General features: G+C 38.7%; 1 protein-coding gene across 1 annotated transcript in view; it reads left to right on the forward strand.

Annotated features, from left to right (window-relative positions):
• LOC120089274 (ARM repeat superfamily protein) overlaps positions 1 to 17,103 on the forward strand; it is a 57,409-nt gene that overhangs the window by 12,599 nt on the left and 27,707 nt on the right. The window contains exons 13-20 of the mRNA XM_039046693.2: positions 845 to 904; positions 1,012 to 1,130; positions 3,305 to 3,683; positions 3,773 to 3,957; positions 4,081 to 4,153; positions 15,558 to 15,708; positions 15,799 to 15,968; positions 16,721 to 17,077. Coding sequence (XP_038902621.1) covers positions 845 to 904; positions 1,012 to 1,130; positions 3,305 to 3,683; positions 3,773 to 3,957; positions 4,081 to 4,153; positions 15,558 to 15,708; positions 15,799 to 15,968; positions 16,721 to 17,077 — 1,494 coding nt within the window. The remainder of the gene's footprint in view (positions 1 to 844; positions 905 to 1,011; positions 1,131 to 3,304; positions 3,684 to 3,772; positions 3,958 to 4,080; positions 4,154 to 15,557; positions 15,709 to 15,798; positions 15,969 to 16,720; positions 17,078 to 17,103) is intronic.

A 17,103-nucleotide genomic window follows, 5' to 3' on the forward strand; every position in this document is an offset into this window, starting at 1 on the left:
AGTAGAAGGGATATTCATCTTTAGAGCCTAAGGGCTTTTCTTGCAGTTCACTCTTTTGTTGTTCAGTGAATCCCTCTTCCTCTACCCGCCAACAGAAGGTGAAAAGTACAAAGAAGGCTAGATTTTCGTGTGGCAGGTCAGTCATGAAAGAGTAAACACCTTGGATTAGTAATCGAGAAAGATGCCTAGTTGGGTACGGTCGTTCTGTTGCATGCTTTGTCGAAGGGCGGAGGAAGACCTTGACCATATCTTTTGGAGGTGCAACTTTCCGCAGACAGTTTGTGGTTGTTTTCTTTGAAATGTATGGTCTCCAGCTTGCTAGACACAAGGGTTGTAGAGGGATGCTGAAAGAGTTTCTTCTCCATCTCTCTTTTCTAGAGAAGGGTAGGTTTTTGTGGCAAGTGTGTGTCTATGCACATGTAGGGTCTATGAGAGGGGAACATTAATAGGACCTTTGGAGGTTGTTAGAGACTCGAGTTATGTTCAGTCCCTTGTTAGGTTCTATGTTTTACTTAGGCTTTGATGGCAAGGTTACCACACGAAGTTCTTATCTATTTTTTTTTTTACTTTTTAATAAGAAACACAAAAAAAGATATATTCAAAAAGGAGGAAAGAGAACAATCAAGGGCCCAGGGGTAGAGCCCCCTCCTAAAAAGACCATAACATCTAATTACTCTTTAGGTATCATTTTAGTTGACAGTAGCTCTTTTCTTTAGTTTGACTCCCTTTTTATGGGCATGATTTTCTTGGATGCCTTTGTATTCTTTTTTTCTTTTTCTCATTGAAAGTTTGGTTGTTCATTAGAAAGAAAAATTTATATCATTATTCCATATCTGATCCACAGGAGGCTTCAACTACTGTGTTGAACGAGTTAGAGACCCTTCTTCTTAAAAATTCTCAGGAGGTATAAGTTTACATCTATTTTTTGCTTCCCTTTTTCTTTCTTGTAATCAAGTGTCATTAGTTTCTTATTGCTTCTGAAATGATGTCTAATTCCATAATGCGAAACAGGAAGAAGGTGAAGTGCGGTTCTGTGCTGTGAGATGGGCAACAAAGTTGTTTCATTCGCAACATTGTCCAAGTAGGTTTATTTGTATGCTTGCTGCAGCAGATTCCAAACTGGACATTAGGTACCCTTGCCACTCCATTTTGAAATGTTAAGTTCCATATCCATGGCATGGGATGCTAAATTAATATGCGGACAATGTTTTCGGTGCTATATATGAGCACATATTGCTCATACTCACTAATGTAGGCAGATAAAAAGAAAATGACAACTTTTAAAAGAAGTTCTGAATTTTTTTTGGATAAAGACATCAAACTTCCATTAAAATCATGGAGTACAAAATGTTTAAAGACGCACTGAATAGCAGAAATACAGAAATACTCACAAAGTATGCAAATCTCTACAAGTATGGTAACCTCCAATTTTAGCAAAAATTTATGGACATCACAGTAGAATATAGGCTAAGAAAATCAAAATGAACTATTGAATTGAATAAAACTTAATAATTCTTCCAAGGCTCGTTATATATTTTCTCTTTGGTTCCTCCGAATTTAAATTGCCTACGACGAGGTAATAGCCCTAGTTTCCAAATCAATCTGCCTTCGTTGCTAGTTGGTAGTCAAGTTTGATACTGAGACTGGAGGAACTTACACTAAAGAGCACGAATTGAAGGGCAGTGTTGGAATTGTTCTTGACCTTTAGGGGCCGTTTGGTTTAAGGATTTCTAGATACCTGAGAATAAAGGATGTCTGAGAATAAGATGTCTGAGATAGGATGTATGATAATCAAAGATGGCTATGTTTGGTTGTGCATGGGAATGCTATCAGAATTTTGTGAACAAAAATTGTGTGTTTAATTTATGAAATTAAGCATGAAAATCTTATTATAATTGTAATAGGTTGATAATTTAAAGAATAAATAATATTCAATATATCAATAAAAAAATTAATTAATTATGAATCAATAATAATTTTAATTATAAATATTTGAAGATTATAATTATAATTATAAATATTCAATATTTTAGTTATAACTATAAATATTTTAATAATTTTATAATTAAAATTAACCAGTTAATGCATTTAATGAATGCCATACTAATTATAATCTAACACTTAATCATTTTTATTATTAATTGAGCTCAACATTAGTAATTTTACTTTTAATTAAATAATATAAGAAAATATATTTAAATGGACAATATATTATATAAAAGGTGAAGAAAATGAGATAAAAATATGATATATTAATAAATGTTATAATTCTATAGTTAGGTTTTCCATTCTTGTAAATATTTTGTGATATTTTCCTTTTCTATGCTTTGTACACTTGTATATATTCATATCTTTGGTGAATGAATAGTGTATTCTGATTCTTTCTCAAACCTAAGAGTTGTTTAATATGATGCAAAAATATTTTGTAAATATGATATGTTAATAATACTTGGAGATGCAAAAGTATTTTGTAAATATGATATGTTCATATATTTTGTAAAGAAGTCATATTTACTCAACCTAAGAGTTGTTTTTGTTGGCTTTTTGGTGAATATACCTTTCCGTTTCTTATAAAAAAAAGTCATTGTTTAATACTTGGAGATGCAAAAAGTACTAAAAACAAAAACAAAAAAACTTAGAACATCAGCAAAAGTTAAAGGAAACGGAATTATGAGGGATAAATGAAAACCGGTCAATTGCAATAAATGTTTTGAATCAAGAAACCTTCAAACTTCTTCGATAAGAAGCACCATGAAGAGGACATTAGATAATCAAGTCATAAATATAGTATGGACTTTGAGAAGAACTCTGAAAAATACATGGTTTCTTTCCATTCAACTCTCAGAATTGTATGATTTTACGATGTATTTATTGTGATCAGAATTGTATGATTTTATCAAGCAGCCAAAGGCTTCTTGGTGTGGTGATTCTTGTCAACAATTATTCTGCTTCAGATATTTTTGCTGAATGGAGTTCCTTTTTTATTCAATTGGTGTGTCTTTTTTTTTTTTTTTTTTTTTTTTTTTTTTTTGTTGTTGTTGTTGTTGAATTGAAAATGATGAGTGGTCTAAATCTTGGTTTTTGCCTAGTTAGATTATCAAGTTGGGCTCAGGGGTGGTGTAAGTCTGGTGTGGCATGTTTTATTGTGTGCTCTTCTTTAGGTTAGTCTGTGCGATACGTCTATTGGTTTTTTGATTGCTTTTAGGATGGGAATCTTCTTTAGGTTAATCAAAATATTTCTATTTCAAATGAAGAAAAGAATCTTGAAGTGAAAGATGGGAAAATTACTCTTTCCTTGTTTTAGGGAAATGGCCCTTGAGGGCCTCTTTGGAGCAAAAGGTGAAGGCCGAAGTACAACTCAAACTCATGACGTTAAATATCCAAAATTTGGGGTCATGCTAGATTACATTATTAAGCAGCAGCCAATGTTGTTATGTTCAACTGAGTTGAGGGAACAACAGGTTCTTTTTCCATCTCAAACATACATCGCGATGATACAATTTTTGCTAGAATGCTTCGAGGCAGAGTTGCAGCAAGATGATTCTTCTGAAGCATCATCTACTGAGTCTTCTGTGGAAACAATGTGTCAATTTTTAGAACACGCTATGGCATATGAAGGCTCTGTTGAGTTGCATTCTACTGCTTTCAAGGCATTGATTACCGTTGGATCTTATTTACCAGAGGTGGTTTGCTTTTTCTTAAAACTATCTTCAGTCATATTCATCTTTTCCCTCTGCTTGAAGTTCTTGCACTGGTGTGGTTATTCTTGCAGGTGATATCAAAACATTATGCATTGAAGGTTTCCTGGATAAAGAGCTTTCTTAGTCACATTGATATCGATACTCGTGAATCTGCCGCACGCTTACTTGGAATAGCTTCTTCTGCACTGACAATATCTGCATCATCAGCTGTTATCGAGGAACTATTGACCTCAATTAATGGAGCACATAATTTAAGGTGCAAGTACTAGATGAAAATGGAGATTTAAGATTTGTGTTTGTCTCTTATGTAGGAAAAAAAAAATGTCATATTTCTGTCTTTTGTATGTCGAGTTTATTTTTCATTTTGTTTATTCTGCAGGTTTGAGACTCAGCATGGAGTGCTATGTGCTATAGGATTTGTTACTGCAGATTGTGTTTCCAAAGCACCAATAGTAAGTTGATTAATTTCTCTCTCTCCCTAACAAAAAGTGTTGCCCATCCATATTTTGTGTGTGTGTGGTTTCCCCCCCTTCTTTCTTCTGATAGGAAGATACAAGTTTTTGTTGCTGAATGGGAGATGAATTTGCCATGTTGCATAAAATTACCTCTGTATCTTGGGTTTTTATTCTAGAGATTGTCAATATATTCCTTCAGGTTTGTATTAATCAATGGAACGTTTGTTTTCTTGTTTTATACTTCTATTCTTTTTCTTTTAAGATTGGACATCTAGTTGTATTTTGTTTTCATTTTTTTAAAGGAAGCAAAATTTTTCATTGATATAATAAAAAGAGGCTAATACTCAAAATATGGGGAAACAGATAGTTCAAGAACAGATGAAAAACAACGAATATGAGAACTAATGCATCCAAATGACAATAAAGAAAAAACAAAAATCATAGGGATAGAACATCAAGCTTCCCAGACAACTCCAGCTATGAACAATTTAAAACACGAAGAACTCCCAGCTTAGAACTTGATTGAACATGAAGCAGCTGCTGAAAATGCCAGCTTAGAACTTGATTAAACATTAAACATCAAGCTTCTAGTTGCATTGTAATCCTTGTTTTTAGTTATTGATGGGATTATGCGCTGTTATTTGTACATTCTTCATCAATATCCTTATTATTCTCTAGTTTCTTCCTTTTTTTCTTTTTATGAAAAGTTAACTTTAATTTAGAAACTGAAAATCTTAGATTGCGGGCTATCACCTTGACCTTCGGAAAAAAGGTGCAGAACCACATCTGACAAGTAAATACATTCGTTATAAGACAAATAACAGATGCCTTGAAAATTAGTTGCTATAGAAGCCCAGATGTTGGAATAAAGCTTATTGTGCTCAATATCTCATTGTCCAGAAATTTATCCTAAACAAATTTTTTTTTTCCCCCATCAAATACATGAGTGGCTTAGAAACCAGAAAGTCGGATGAGTTTTCCTTTTAACCATGAGAAGTATGAAACCCTTAGGTTTGAGAAAGAATCCGAATGCTTTATTCATTCACCAAAGATATGAATATGTACAAGAGTACAAAGCATAAAAAAGGAAAATATCACAAAATATTTACAAGAATGGAAAACCCTAATTATAGAATTATAACACTCCCCCTCAAGTTGGAGCATATATGTTAATCATGCCCAACTTGTTACATAGATAATCTATACATTTTCCATCCAATGCTTTTGTGAAGATATCTGCTAATTGTTCTCCAGTTTTCACATATCCTGTAGATACCAACCCTTGTTGAATTTTCTCACGTACAAAATGGCAATCAACTTCAATAATGTTTAGTCCTTTCATGAAAAACTGGATTAGAAGCAATATGAAGTGCTGTTTGATTATCACACCACAACTTTGTCGGTGTGGTGATTTCAAATCCCAACTCAACAAGAAGTTCATATATCCAAATCAATTCACACACAGATTGTGTCATTGCTCTATATTTTGATTCTGCACTTGAACGTGACACCACATTTTGCTTCTTACTCTTCCAAGAAATCAAATTACCACAACAAAAACACAATACCCTGAGGTTGATCTTCTGTCTTCTTTAGATCTTGCCTAATCGGTGTCTGAGAAACATTCAATATTAGATGACCATAATCCTTATATAATAAACCAAGCCCGGGAGCAGCCTTCAAATAACAAAGAATTTGTTCCAATGCAGCCCAATGAACAACTGTAGGGCATGACATGTACTGACTCACAATACTTACTGAATAGGCTATGTTGGGTCGAGTCACTGTAAGGTAATTAAGTTTTCCCACTAACCTCCTATATCTTTCAGGATCTTTTAGCAATTCTCCATCTTTTGTAAGCTGTAGGTTGGGCATCATTGAGATACTACATGGCTTAGCCCCTAGCTTTCCTGTTTCAGTCAACAAGTCAAGTACATATTTTCTCTGTGATAATAGAATTCCTTTCTAGCTTCTTATTACCTCAATTCGTAAGAAGTATTTTAACATGCCCAAATCTTTTGTATGGAATTGACTATGAAGAAAGGTTTTTAGAGACGGGATACCTAAAGCATCATCACCAGTAATCACAATATCATCCACATATACGACTAACAAGATGACACCACTCTCAGATCTCTTAAAAAAGACTGAAAGATCTGACCTGCTCTTCCGCATTCCAAAGCTTTCAATCACCTGACTAAATTTACTAAACCAAGCTCGTGGGCTCTGCTTTAATCCATACAAGGATTTACGAAGGCGACACACCGTTCCATTCTCCCCCTGAGCGACAAACCCCGGTGGTTGCTCCGTATACACCTCTTCTTGAAGATCACCATGAAGAAATGCATTTTTAATATCAAGCTGATGTAAAGGCCAATGATTGATTGAAGCTAATGAAATAAACAACCTCACAGATGTCATTTTGGCTATAGGAGAAAAAGTATCAGCATAGTCAACGCCATAAGTTTGTGCGTAGCCTTTCGCTATGAGGCGCACTTTTAATCAAGCAACAGAACCATTAGGATTGACTTTAATTGCAAACACCCATTTGCAACCGATAGCCTTCTTTCCTGCAGGGAGAGAAACTAAATCCTAAGTATAATTATCATCTAAGGGAGTCATCTCCTCCACCATTGCGGCATACCAACCAGGATGAGACAAAGCCTCATGAATAGTTTTCGAGATGGATACAGACTCTAAGGATGCAATGAATGAACATGTGGAAGGTGACAAATGGTTATATGAAACAAAAGAGGAAATAGGATGAGCACAAGTACGTTTACCTTTACGAAGAGCAATAGGAAGATCATCACCCGTTTCTGGATCCAATGATGAAGAAGACTCTGGTACAGGGCATGGAACTGGAGGAGGTTGTTGTCGAGTATAGACCTTAACGATGGGAGGAAGAGTAGAGGTAGCCACAGGAAGAGATGAATTAGGAAGAGGATCGGAAGGAGAAATAACTGTGTAGACAAGGAAATCATCCTCTAATTCCTTATGCTCCCCCTGACTCTTATTCGAAGAGAAAGACGGTGATGAAAAGAATGGGGTATATTAAAAAAACGTGATATCAGGAGAGACTAAATATTTATTTAGACTAGGACAATAACACCGATACCCCTTTTAGACACGGGAATAACCAAAGAAAATACATTTTAAGGACTTTGGATCCAGCTTGGTATGCTGAGGCTGAACATCCCGAACAAAGCAGGTACAACCAAATATTCTAGGTTGAATGAGAAACAAATGTTGCTTGGAACATAAAGTACGAAAAGGTATCTCACCCTTAAGAATGGAAGAGGGCATGCGATTTATTAAGAAACAAGTTGTGGAAACAGCATCAGCTCAAAAGGATTTTGGAACATGCATCTGAAACATCAAAAGCTCTGGCTGCCTCAAGGAGATGACGATTCTTTCGTTCTGCAACCCCATTTTGAGATGGAGCATCAACACAAGAAGATTGATGAAGAATGCCATGGGCATCTAAATAAGACTTGAGTGTATGAGAGAGATATTTCTTAGCATTATCACTCCGTAGGATTTTAAGAATACCACTAAACTGAGTTTGAATTTCGGCATGGAAGTTATGAAAATAAGAAAGTAACTCAGAACGACTTTTCATTAAATATAACCACGTAACACGAGAATAGTCATCGACAAATGTAACAAAATACCTAAACCCTCTTTTGGACTCAACAGGACAGGGACCCCAAACATCAGAATGGATTAATTCAAAAGGAGCACTAGCTCGTTTATTGACTCGAGGATACGAACTCAAACGATGAAATTTAGCAAACTGACATGACTCACAATCAAAAGAAGACAAATGTTGAAGTTGTGGATGAAGACTCTTCAACACAGAGATAGATGGATGACCCAAACGACAATGCTCTTCAAAGGGAGACGACACGCTAGAGCATGTGATGGCCGTAGGTGTTTGTGGTTCAAAGATGTAAAGACCTCCAACTTCCTGCCCTTTCTCAATAGTCTGTTTCGTCATAAGATCTTGAAATAAGCAATAACCAGGAAAAAAGGAGACACAACAATGAAGATTACGAGTGAGTTTACTGACCGAAATCAAATTAAACAAGAAATTTGGTAAATTTAAAACGGATGACAAAGAAATTGATTCAGTGAGATGGACGGTTCCTGATCCTAAAACAGGAGTGGAGGTTCCATCAACCATAGTGACATTAGGTGAAGAGGTAGATGTACAAAGGGCAGAGAATAAACTGGGGTTACTTGACATATGATCTGTAGCGCCAGAGTCAATGACCCATTTTGACGTGGAGGAAAGAAGGCATTTAGAAATGTTACCTGTCTCTGCGATGGTCGTAATGGGAGTAGAAGATGATGCCCTCAATGACTCTTGATACTGCTGAAATTTAGCAAACTCCTCTGCAGAAATCATAATTGACTTGTCAAGATTATTAGGAGTAGAGGCGACATGTGCAGAGGGTGATGGCATCCTCTGACCTTATTCAGCAATCTTCTGCATTCACGTTTCGTATGGCCAGGTTTATGACAATAATAGCAAACACCACCTCCTCGATTTGATTTCCATGAATAGTAGTTGGATCCATTCAACTTGTGTTCAGTTACTTTTGACACCATAGGAACAATCTTAGACATTACTGGTTTCTTATCAGCCATTACCTCAAAAAGTAGACACCGGACAGCAAAGAATCAAACCCTAATTTACCGAAGAGATGTCTACACAAGCAATGAGTATATCTATATATCCCAAACAAACTCACCACAAAGAAGAGCCAACAACACTGAGGAAACCCACTGAAGACAGACGAAAAACTGCGGCGCACGCGACCACACACGCTAGCGCGTGGACGGACAGCAGGCTGGAATAAGCGGCGCGTGAGCCTCACGCGCTGGTCAGATGGCAACCGGACTTTGGGGATTTTGTAGATCGGCGGTTGGGCGGTGTCGAAAAAAACAACCTTTTTTTTTTTCAGCGGCGCGACTAACGACGGAGAACGAACTGAAGACGGCGACTGTGAGTAAATTCACCTCTCCACAAAACCCTAAATGTATCACAAATGGGTTCTAAATTCTCAAACCCTAAGGTTCACAAAAACCCTAAGTTTATTTAGAGAGCTCTGATACCATGTAAAACTCTTAGGTTTGAGAAAGAATCAAAATGCTTTATTCATTCACCAAAGATATGAATATATACAAGAGTACAAAGCATAGAAGAGGAAAATATCACAAAATATTTACAAGAATGGAAAATCCTAATTATAGAATTATAACAAGAAGCATTGTGTTCCTTTGTCCCCTATTGATATTCTGTTAGGCACCTACACTCGACCTTCTCTCTAACCAGCTTCCGATCAAGAAAACAGAGATGTATTAAGAAGAAAAGAACAGGGAATAATAAAAAATAGCACGATCTTCTTATTGAACTATTTCTTCCTTAAGCAGTCACAAACTTCAGAAGAATTCACACTAGAAAACAGAAGGAAAAAAAAGATGAATGAAATACTCAGAAAACATTAAGACTAAAACGACCCAGTTTTGAATTCGAGAGATGCTAGAAATCTCTCCATGAAGATCGACTCTTCCCTCTCCTTCACTAAATTCTTCTTGCCTCCTTCGTTCCAGCCTTCCCCCTTTTGTTCATCCTCCCGTGGTCCCTCCCCCAACGGCCTCCTCCTTTATTTTGTTTGTTGAAATCGTGTATTCACCTCCCATTATCCCCTTAACCGCATCCATGTGTGAGTTTCCCTTTCTGTCCCTCCTTTTGTAAGTAAATATTATAGGGGGTTTTACATTACCGCTCCTCTCAAAATGCACCTTGTCCTCAAGGTGGAATGATAGAAATTGTTGTCTTATGTTCGATGCTGATTCCCACATAGCCACACTATCCGGAAGACCCTTCCACTTTACTAGCCATTCTTGTGTATTCAGCTCTCCATTCCACCTTACTCCTAACACAACTTCAAGGGCAACTTGTAGCTCAAAATCTTCGGTTAGCATAGGTGGTAAGTGTTGTACCTGTTGTGATTTGCCCAACTTTTTCTTGAGTTGAGAGACATGAATCACATTGTGTATAGCTGCTTCAGGTGGTAGATTCAAACGGTATGCCACTTCTCCTATCTTCTTGGATACTTGATAAGGACCAAAAAATCTAGGGGATAGCTTCTCACTTTTTCTTGGAATGAACGCTGTCGATAAGGCCGTAGTTTGAGGAAGACTTCTTCCCCTATCTCAAATTTCAACTCCCGCCTATGCTGGTCAGTTTGCTTCTTCATTCTGTTTTGCGCTATTACTAAATTCTTTTTGAGCGCGTTCAAGGCTAGGTCCCGATCCTTTAAGAGCCTGTACACACTGCCATTAGTTGACTTTGTTTCTCCATAGTGCACTAGCGGTGGGGGGGCATTACCATAGATTGCTTGGAAGGGTGTGGTTCTTATAAACACATGGAAGGTAGTGTTATACCAATACTCTGCCCAAGACAGCCATTTATTCCATCTAATGGGTTGTTCATTGCAGAAACACCTCAGATATGTCTCTAGACAGCGGTTTACTCGCTCCGTTTGGCCATCGTTTGAGGATGGAAAGCCGTGCTTCTTCTCAACTTGGTTCCCAAGGCTGTGAATATCTCCCTCCAGAAGTTACTCAAGAATATCTTATCCCTATCCGTGGTAATCGACTTAGGGATGCCATGAAGCTTGATGATTTCTTGAATAAAGGTTTCAGCCACCTGTTTAGCTGAAAAATGGTGTTTCAAAGGAATGAAATGCCCATATTTGCTTAGCCTATCTACTACCACCAAAATGGAATCGAAGCCCCCTGCTCTCGGAAGTCCTTCAATGAAGTCCATTGTCCATTCTTCCAAAGTTAGTTTGGGAATGGGCAGTGGTTGCAGCAGTCCTGCAGGTGTTAGAGACTCCAACTTATTCCGTTGGCAAGTGGCTCATTCTTCAACAGGCACGCAGTCAGAGTCCTGGTCTCCTCCCACTACTTGGAAGCTTACGGTTTCATGTTCTATTTCACTCCCCGATGGGGGTTCTTTTCACCCTTCCCTCACGATACTACTTCACTATCGGTCACCCAGGAGTATTTAGCCTTGCAAGGTGGTCCTTGCTGATTCACACGGGATTCCACGTGCCCCATGCTACTCGGGTCAGAGCGTAAGCTAGTGTTGCTTTCGGCTACTGGACTCTCGCCATCTAGGGTGCAACACTCCATTGCTTCGCCTAGCAGCACGATGCTTGTATTGCTCTCCCACAACCCCGTTTTCACAGTTTAGGCTGCTCCCATTTTGCTTGCCGCTACTACGGGAATCGCTTTTGCTTTCTTTTCCTCAGTCCACTGCTGAAGAGTACAAGCTGAGGAGTTTTGAGGGGAATTGCACACGTGAAAGGGCATCAGCTGCCTTATTCATCAGTCCCGGTTGGTAAAGGATCTCAAAATCATATCCTAGGAGCTTGGTTAACCAGCGCTGGAATTGTGGTTGCACTTCCCTGTGTTCTACTAGAAATTTCAATGCCTTTTGATCTGATATTATCGTGAATCTTCCCCCTAACAAATAATGTCTCCACCTTTGGACAGCTAACACCACTGCCATTAATTCCCTCTCATAGATCGACTTATTTTGTGTCCGTTGTGAGAGCTTTTGACTGAAGAAGGCGATTGGCTTGTCCCCTTGAGTTAGCACAGCTCCCACCCCCGTCCCTGAGGCATCAGTTTCTATGATGAAAGGTTGATTGAAATCCGGTAATGCGAGAATAGGGCACAATATCATCTGCTGCTTCAAATCCTCAAAGGCTCGGGTGGCTGCTTCATCCCAATTGAAACTATTTTTCTTGAGTAATCTCGTTAAGGGAGCTGCTCTGGTGCTGTACCCCTTGACAAATCGACGGTAGTACCCAGTTAAGCCCAAAAATCTTCTCAATTCAGTTACATTTGTGGGACACGGCCAGTTTACCATAGCTTGGATCTTCTCCCCATCTGCTTCAACCCCTTGCTGTGAGATCCAATGCCCTAAGTATTGAATCCTTTCTTGGCAGAAAACACACTTCTTTTGATTAGCAAATAGTTGGTTATCCCTTAGCACATTGAATACTACCCCCAGGTGAGTCTCGTGGGATGAAATATCTGGACTATAAACCAAAATGTCATAAAAAAACACAAGTATAAAACGGTGTAAGAATGGTCTAAAAACCTGATTCATGAGAGATTGGAATGTTGCAAGTGCATTAGTGAGCCCAAACGGCATAACCAAGAACTCGTAGTGTCCTTCGTGGGTCCTAAATGCTGTCTTCTCAATGTCTTCCTCCCTTATTCGGATTTGGTGGTACCCGGACTTCAAATCAAGCTTAGAGAAAACCATAGTCCCGTGTAACTCATCAAGTAGTTCTTCGATTACAGGGATAGGGAACTTGTCTGCTATTGTAGCTTGATTCAACCTTCAGTAGTCTACACAAAATCGCCATCCACCGTCTTTCTTTTTCACCAACAATACTGGACTTGAGTAAGGACTTCGACTGGGCCGAATGAAGCCGACTTGTAGCATTTCCTGGACTAACTTCTCTATCTCTTCTTTCTGAGCATAGCCATACTTATAAGGTCGAACGTCGATTGGATCATGAAGGGATGGTTATTCTGTGATCGACTGCTCTTCTAGGAGGAAGGGAGGTGGGCAAGTTAAAGATATCTTGATTTTGGTCCAACCGCTCCTGGATCATGAAGGGTAGAGTGGATCGAACTTGGTCTTTCTCCCCCTTCTTTGTCTCTTTAGAATTCTCAATCTCAAGGTGTTGGAAGTCCACCAAGAACCCCAGATCTTCTTCATCCCATTGCTTACTCAACGTTTTAAAAGATATTTCAGCTTTAGTGAGGGATGGATCCCCCCTCAACATGACTTGAGCTTCCCCTGACCAGAAAGCCATGGTTAAAGAGGGCCAATGGATACCCATGAATCCTGTGGTACACAATCAGGGCATCCCAAGTACTACATTCATTCTCCCCAATTCCATAGCCAAGAAGTCAGCCTTCATTGTCAAGTTCGGTAGTGTGAGCTCTACCCCCTTGCATATCCCCTTCCCTTCTATCTCACCTGAATTGCCCCATCTATCCTTCTGAGGAGAAGTTTGGTTTCAAACCCCAATTCAAACAGGAGAAGTACGCCATGCTAATGTGCCTTGGATGATCCACATCTCAGGGTCAGGCGTTGATGAGCACATTGAACTATCCATGTGGCTGAGAGCCCTCACAGCCCAGGCACAACAATCCAAGTTCCCTCACTGTATCATGATGTATAAAGTTGTGTGTAGCATCGGAGTCGATGAGTACTACCACCTCTTTTCCTCTGATTTCTCCTCTTAGCTTCATGGTTCCCTTCGCAGAAAACCCAAGTAGTGAGTTCAGTGATAGCTCTGCCTTTTCCCCCACCTCAATTTTCTTCATTTCAGCCACTTCTTCCCCTTCGGCCAACTCTTCTTCCTCCATTTCTTCCTCTTCGTTGGTTATGAATAGCATCAGTTGCCTATTCTTCTTGAATTTACATCGATGCCCGGGTGCGTATTTTTCATTACAACGAAAACAGAGCCCCTTATCCAGCCAGTCTCTGAACTCCGCGTCACTCAATCTCTTCATAGGTGCCTCCTTTTTTATGGGAAAATTGGGTTTCGCCGGAATGGGTAATATCGGATTCACCGGAATAGCGACTTGCTTCATGGAGGGGTTGTCCTGAATCCGACCTTGGTTTTTTTCGCTCATCTCCTTCTTATCGTTCAGGCCCATTCTTTGGTTCAGCCCACTACTGCCTATTTCCTTTAATGCTAACTTAAGGGCGATATTTCTGTCATCAACCAACAATGCTTCCTTCATACAGTCATCCAAGGATTTAGGATTTCGACTCACGACTTCAGCTTGCAACTCCGTTTCCAGTCCGTTCATGAACGCATCCCTCAAAACCTCCTTTGATAGGTCCGGCAAGTGTGCCGAATAATTGACAAACTTCTTCACATACTCTTGGTAAGAACCTTCCTGTCGAATTTTGAGAAGTCGTGCACACAGATTCCTTTCTCCTACTTTCCGATAATGTTCAAACAACCTCCGCTTCAATTCGTCCCACGTGGTGATGGCCCTTCGGTTATTACTCCAGCGGAACCAGTCGACTTCATCGGGGGCGAAGCTAATCACTGCTACCTTAACTTTCTCGGTGTCGGAAAGATTATGTATCTCAAAGTAGTGCTCCGCACGATAAACCCATGACTCCGGATTGTCACCTGTAAACAGAGGAAATTCAAGTCGCTTGTACTTACCTCTATCTGAGCTTCCGACTCCTGAGATTTGAGAGGACTCCGCTTCTTCTACCTTTCCTTTCGCCTTGAGGTTGCTTCCCTCCGTTAACATCGACACTTCTTTCTTTCGAGCTACATTGCTCTCCCGGACTTCCTCAGTGAGCTTCTCGAGATTTTTGCACAATCCCATCAACAGGTCTTTTAGCCCCGCCATCTCCTTCTCCGTGATGTCCACCCTCTCTTCCACTGTTTCTGTATCATGGCGCGCGTTTTTCCCAGGATTGCGGCTCTGATACCACTAATGTTAGGCACCTACACTCAACCTCCTCTCTAACTAGCTTCCGATCAAGAAAACAGAGATATATTAAGAAGAAAAGAATAGAGAATAATAAAAAATAGCACGATCTTCTTATTTAACTATTTCTTCCTTAAGCAGTCACAAACTTCAGAAGAATTCACACTAAAAAACAGAAGGAACAAAGAATGAATGAAATACTCAGAAAACATTAAGACTAAAACGACCCAGCTTTGAATTCGAGAGATGCTGGAAATCTCTCCATGAAGATCGACTCTTCCCTCTCCTTCACTAAATTCTTCCTGCCTCCCTTTTGTTCATCCTCCCGTGGTCCCTCCCCCTTTTGTTCATCCTCCCGTGGTCCCTCCCCCAACGGCCTCCTCCTCTATTTTGTTTGTTGAAACCGTGTATTCACCTCCCACTATCCCCTTAACCGCATCCATGTGTGAGTTTCCCTTTCTGCCCCTCCTTTTGTAAGTAAATACGATAGGGGGTTTTACATATTCATCTTTTTAAATTAAAAGATTCTTTTGTGAGTGACGTAGGAGAATAGCTAGTGTAGTTATCCACACACCCATTACTCTTTCGATCTAATATTATTTTATGCTGGACTGTATTTAAATGTTGAAGTAGAAGGCTGTTCAAGATACTCATCAATGAATTTCATCATTTTGTCATATTTATAGTTATTATTGTACCGTCTATTATATCATATGTTAGGCCCATATATCTTCTGAACAAGAGAGACTAATAACAATGGCTTCTACTTAAATTTATGTTAAATCTGAAGTCATTCTATTGTCTAGAGCTGCAGTCATTAACTTTAAGATTTTCACAGGTCACTCAGACATTGCTCGAGGATATCCTTAAGTGCTTGGTTAGCATTGTTAAATCTGAGACTGCGGCAATATCCTCGGTGGCAATGCAAGCCATCGGTCATATAGGGTTGCGTATACCATTGCCACCACTTAATAGTAATTCTGAGTCAGGTAATCATTGTTATCCAAGTTGGCAGTTCTAGGGTTTTGTTGCTTGTGGTTTTTTCTATGGACTAAATTATTTGAGTAAACTGAATGCAGTTGATGTTTTGATGATTTTGCGTGACAAGTTGAGCAAGCTATTGTTGGGTGATGATATTAATGCAATTCAGAAGATTCTTTTATCCATTGGACATATATGTTTTAAGGAAACATCATCAACATGTCTAAATGTTGCCCTGGATTTAATTTTCCATCTGTGCCGGTGCAAGGTGAATTTAATCTATCTGTATAACCTTTTGTGTTCACTTAACAAACAGAGATTGTGATGCAGGCTTATGCATTAACCTATAATTCTTTTACTTTTGCTTTCTGTAATTATTAGACTAGTTAATAATTAGTTTTTACCTAAGCTTATTTTTATTTTTAGCGTATGGGTAACTAGTGTAACTTAATCCTCTTTTTCTTTATCCTAACCTTTTTAGAAAGGTAGGAGCTTCCTTGTGTATATTTTATTTTAAATTAATAAAATAGCTCCCTCTGTGGCTTAGCATTCCACCAGATTGTGTTATTAATCTAATGATATCAATATATATGATCATATAATCATCACATTGAACTTCTAGGTAAGAAATATGAGATTGAAGTTCAAACTAAAACTTTTAGGACAAATTTTGTTCATGTTTGTATTGTTTTGCTTTATTTTTTGTTATTTCTGTTTTGCTCTTTCTTTCTCTTCTGTCTACTCTTATGAAGTCTGTGATTTCTCCTCTGGTAATATTTTCTTCATTAATAAAAGTCTTGTTTTCTTTAGGGGGAAAAAAAAACTAAAATTCTGGGGGAATAAAATCCTCATTTAGTCTAGATTCTTTTGGTTTCTCTCACGTGCTAATAATTGTGTGATAAAATTTTGTTTCCTTGTTAGTTGAGGAAAACTTATGGCAAGTTCTTCGATGTAACATCCTATTTTGGATATGATAAGATCTTATTATTATATGACTTCCTGCACTGCCAAAAATTTCAGGTTGAAGACATTCTTTTTGCTGCTGGGGAGGCTCTGTCCTTCCTATGGGGCGGTGTTCCTGTGACTGGTGACGTGATTCTCAAAACCAATTATGCTTCTCTTTCTTCTGCATCAAACTTTCTTGGGGGAGATGTGAACTCATATTTACTAAAATATAAGTGCAACGTAGCTGGAACAAATGAAACCACGGAAAATTTTCATGCTGAGGTTAGAGATTCCATTGCCAAAAAACTGTTCGATGATCTTTTATACAGTACAAGGAAAGAAGAGCGCTGTGCTGGAGCAGTCTGGCTTGTATCACTTGCAATGTATTGTGGTAATCATCCAGCCATCCAGCAAATCCTTCCACAAATTCAGGTCTGTGTCTAATAAGCAGATTTAAG

Source organism: Benincasa hispida, chromosome 10 (genome assembly GCF_027475165.1).
Source record: "Benincasa hispida cultivar pf3 chromosome 10, pf3_genome.v1.1, whole genome shotgun sequence".
NCBI lineage: Eukaryota > Viridiplantae > Streptophyta > Magnoliopsida > Cucurbitales > Cucurbitaceae > Benincasa > Benincasa hispida.